The sequence below is a fragment of the Monopterus albus genome, unplaced genomic scaffold (assembly GCF_001952655.1).
Source record: "Monopterus albus unplaced genomic scaffold, M_albus_1.0 scaffold22.1, whole genome shotgun sequence".
NCBI classification, from domain to species: Eukaryota; Metazoa; Chordata; class Actinopteri; order Synbranchiformes; family Synbranchidae; genus Monopterus; species Monopterus albus.
The window spans coordinates 2,227,889-2,232,180 of NW_018127902.1; the positions used below are offsets into that span (position 1 = coordinate 2,227,889).

General features: G+C 42.0%; 1 protein-coding gene across 11 annotated transcripts in view; it reads right to left on the bottom strand.

Annotated features, from left to right (window-relative positions):
- pecam1b (platelet and endothelial cell adhesion molecule 1b) overlaps window positions 1–4,292 on the bottom strand; it is a 25,767-nt gene that overhangs the window by 7,587 nt on the left and 13,888 nt on the right. For 5 of the 11 annotated variants that reach the window (XM_020594217.1, XM_020594216.1, XM_020594220.1 and 2 more), the window contains 2 exons: window positions 3,039–3,118; window positions 140–193 (listed from right to left, as the gene is read on the bottom strand). In XM_020594217.1, coding sequence (XP_020449873.1) covers window positions 140–193; window positions 3,039–3,118 — 134 coding nt within the window. Of the gene's footprint in view, window positions 1–139; window positions 194–1,312; window positions 1,873–3,038; window positions 3,119–4,292 lie in introns of those variants that run through there. The other 6 variants (XM_020594218.1, XM_020594224.1, XM_020594226.1 and 3 more) reach the window with 5 other exon arrangements.

Here is a 4,292-nt window from a genome sequence, read left to right on the forward strand (position 1 = left end):
GGAAGTGACACACTATTGATTGTTAAGATAGAAACTTAACACCCTCTAAAATGTTCAAAACCCAGCAGGCCTGCCCATGTTAAATATAGGCCCACTCTCACATACAAAGCAGTAATATAATGGTACAAGCCCAGCTCACCTGCTTCAGGTGGTCGCTCACTCCACACACTGTCTGCAGCTCTGTCCAGCCTCCCTGTGAGACACAGAAGGACATCAGATCATAAGACAGCTGACAAACCCAGACGGTAAGAAAGCTATAAAAAGTCTGCATCAGTTAGACAGAGACACATACCTTAACAGGCAATTAGCAGTGAAATCACACATTACAGAGCCACCTTCCACTTACATGATATGTGTTCGAGTAATTATGGAATATTTTCTCTTTTTTTAGATACACTTATTCACTTTCTTACTGAAGGTTAGACGAGAAGATCAATACAAGTGTTAGACCTAAATATAAAACTACTGCCAGCATCCAGTTTGCTTAGCTTAGCATAAAGACTGCAGATAGAGAAAAAACTAGACTTGCTGTGTACAAATGGAAAAAAAAAACGAATAAAAAAAAAAAAGACTAAACATATCTACCAACTAGCACCTCTCAACTTTGGCAGTTAATATTTTATTTGTTTAATGTATACAAAAACTAGCATTTTTATCAAGATGAAGTAACACCAGAGAGACCAAAGACACTTTTTGTAAGACATCTCTACAGTCTGGCCTTCAGTGGAGGCTTTTAAACTAAACACAGTAACCAAGGAGCAGACCTGAAGTCCTCATCTGGTACACAGAGAAATCTTCCACTTTGTGCACAATAGGTTGTTCAATCAGCAAAGGCTGCACAATATGTTCTGGCAAAAATAACTTCCCAGTGGGTAATGTAATCTCACACTCAGTTCAACCAAGGCTTATGTGATTAATTTCCTCTGCCTGCTGCATGCATTCAACCTTGCCTGGCCCGAAACAAAATAAGCCCCACCCTTTATCAGCTCTGATCCCCACCCCCCCCAACCTGCTCTATGCCGACATAGGAAGGTTCTTGCAGACTCCATTGTTTCAGATTTTCAAGGAAGTCTCTGTTGTGTGTTCCTTTTTAGGAAATGAATCAGCTTTATATTATGCTGGTATTCTTGTCATGGACCTGTGCTTAGTATGGTTGCACTATCCAGCACATAAGAGAACACTGATGCTTGATAATAATATACAAGTTCTTGGACTAAACTTTTTTCATTGTAAAAGTTTTTACCATATATGTATGAACTTAGCCTCAGATACAGTAGCAGGAGCAAAATGAATGGTTCTGACACACTTCTAAATCAAACTGTCTTTATTCTAAAAGCGTCTCATTCAGCCAGTCTAGGGATCAACCAAAAATATATACACACATTTCCTGTGATGGTGAAAAAAAGTATATACAAATCAATCACCAAGTCTATATTAAACATGCACATGGGACAAATAGTAAATAAAGGCCATAGAACCACACATAGTAGATGAAGAACAAAGGACACAAACAGTCATGTTAAGTATAAAATCAAAGGCCATCTAGAAGGAGGAGGGGAGAGGGAGCAGCGGGTCCTGGTTTAAATCTCGCCCTAAAAACACCCCTCCTTTTCACAGAGAAAAGTCATCAGAGTTGGTGACACAAACATGATGACTGCCTCTTTTGTTCCTTCCCATCTTTGCTCTCAAAGTCTTTTCTTAGAATGTTTGTTAACAATTGAATTCAAGTCCCTCCCACTGCAAGGCATCTCTATACTGTGGCTGGGATACTGTAGCTGCTCCTGTTGCTGATGTCAGCGGGAAGCGACGCCACGCTATCTCGCGTCCCATTGGTCGCTCTCCCCTCCATGCCATCATAGAGTGGCGCTGCGTCTGGAACAAGATGATAATGGGCGCTCTAAGAAGTTTGCAACAACTGGCAAGCAACACCAAGTGATTTAATGACTTAAGCAGCTTCTTCCTGTGTAAACACAGCTTGTACCTTGGAGAGTTCACTTCCTACAACAACTGTATTCTAACAACATCCTACTGTTGCTGCCTCTGCAGTACCTACTTAAACACAAACACAATGTACTGTACATGCAAAAACGTCAGGGCCAGGCAAAGACAATAAGTTAAAACTTACACACACTGTGCATGCACATAAACTTGAACAGGATCTCTACAGCAACATAGACAAAGGTAGACAGGTCACCACAAATGAGCCCAGTGTGCATATTAGATAATGGATTGTGGGGGTGATGCTACAACAAAAGATACAGTAACACTTTATTTTACAGGTCTGTAATATCCAGTTTATTGTCAGATAATTTCCTAAGATGTCGCCTGGAAAGAACCATATAATTTGGCACTAAAGTTAGCTAAAATTAGAGGGTGATCAGTTGGTACATGTCCAGTAATTTCAAAGTGCAAAGCTAGCAGAAACCTGGGGCTCTTAGTCAAAGAACAGAAGATGAGCTACACATGCAAAGAATGAACTTTGCCTACTAACAACCATAAAATTCAGCACAAATGATAATAATAACCAATAATAAACTCAAAACAACTCAATGAACTAACTGAAAAACTGTCTCAGAACTGTCTGTGTTTTGGAATTTGTACCAAAATACATGGTAAATGGTCTTATATAACCCTTTTCTACGCATTGATTTACACTACTTCAAATTCAGCCATTGGCACACACAAACGCTCACACATTCACACACCAGTGTCATCACCAGGAGCAACTTAGGGTTCAGTGTCTTGCTCAAGGACACTTCAACACGTTGACTGGAGAAGCCAGGGATCAAAATGCTGACCCTCTGGTTAGGTGACAACCTGCTCTAACTCCAGAGCCACAGCCGTCCCCCTCTCATGTTTCTTTCCAGGAAACATTCAAAAACTATTAAGAACCTGTAAATCGGTGGCAGTAAAATAAAGTGTTACCCTACATGAAGCATGCTGCGTCTACTGAGATGTGGGGAATGACTGCTAGCTGTTATGACAATGACTGACGTGGACATTCACTGGAACACGGGAGAAAAGTAAAACCAAGCTACCTGTGGCTGCCTTATAAACCTCTGTGTTGTGGGTTAGATTCACTGTTAGAGAGTCATCTGATTTAGGGCTTGAAGGCTTTCTGAGAAACGGTGAAAACAAAGTCATATCGGGCAGTGGTGGTCAAGAAAACATCTAGTCACTGCCAAAATTATCAGAAGCAAAACAAAGCTAAAAATAAATGAAAAATATACTGTAAAGTCTGATCCAAGCTAATAATATGCTTCAGCAACCATACTGGTGGTTTCATACACTGAATATTAACATGGCACAGCTCTAGTGGTAGCCAGGTGTAGCAGCTCGTTTTAAAAGATAACTTCATTTTTTTTTTTTTTTAATTAACTGCTCTATTTCCCCTAATAGTGAATATGATAACTCTCTAGCTAGTGCTAATTTTACTATCACTGCCTCTGTTGTAGAGATAACAAAATATTACTGGGGCAAACACTTTACACCACATGATCAAAATATATTAGAGGTAATGGTCCTAGTCTCATCTTTGATTTTCTTTTTAAGTGTCTATAATAAATATTTTTCCTGCTTTATATTTATTTTTGTTTCATACTAAATTATTTTTGTGATTTATGTGGGCTTGCTTATAGCCCCCCAGCTTAGCCGCCATGTGTTGGAGTTTACCCCGGTGAACGAGAGGGTCGTTTCCCTGCGCCTTCAGGTCGAGGATAGGTCTCTGCCATTTGTGCCTATGGGTCAAATGGCAGTGCAGAGTACCTGGCCTTCTTGGAGTCTCTGGCAGGGGTGCTGGAAAGTGCTCCAACTGGGGACTCCGTTGTTCTACTGGGGGACTTCAACACTCATGTGGGCGACGACAGTGATACCTGGAGGGGCGTGACTGGGAGGAACGCCCCCCCCCCAATCTGAACCCGAGCGGTGTTGTGTTACTGGACTTCTGTGCTAGTCACAGTTTGTCCATAACAAACACCATGTTCAAGCATAAGGGTGTCCACCAGTGCATGTGGCACCAGGACACCCTAGGCTGGAGGTCGATGATCAACTTTGTGGTTGTTTCATCTGACCTCCGGCCGTATGTCTTGGACACTCGGGTGAAGACTCGTCAGACCCAAACGTATTGTCAGGGTCTGTCGGTAACATTTGGCAGAACCCCCTGTCCGGGAGATCTTCAACTTCCCCCTCCGGCAGAGCTTCGGCCAGATCCCAAAGGAGACTGGAGACACTGAGTCCGAATGGACCATGTTCTCCACCTCCATTGCCAGTGTGGCCACTCGGGGACGTGGCCA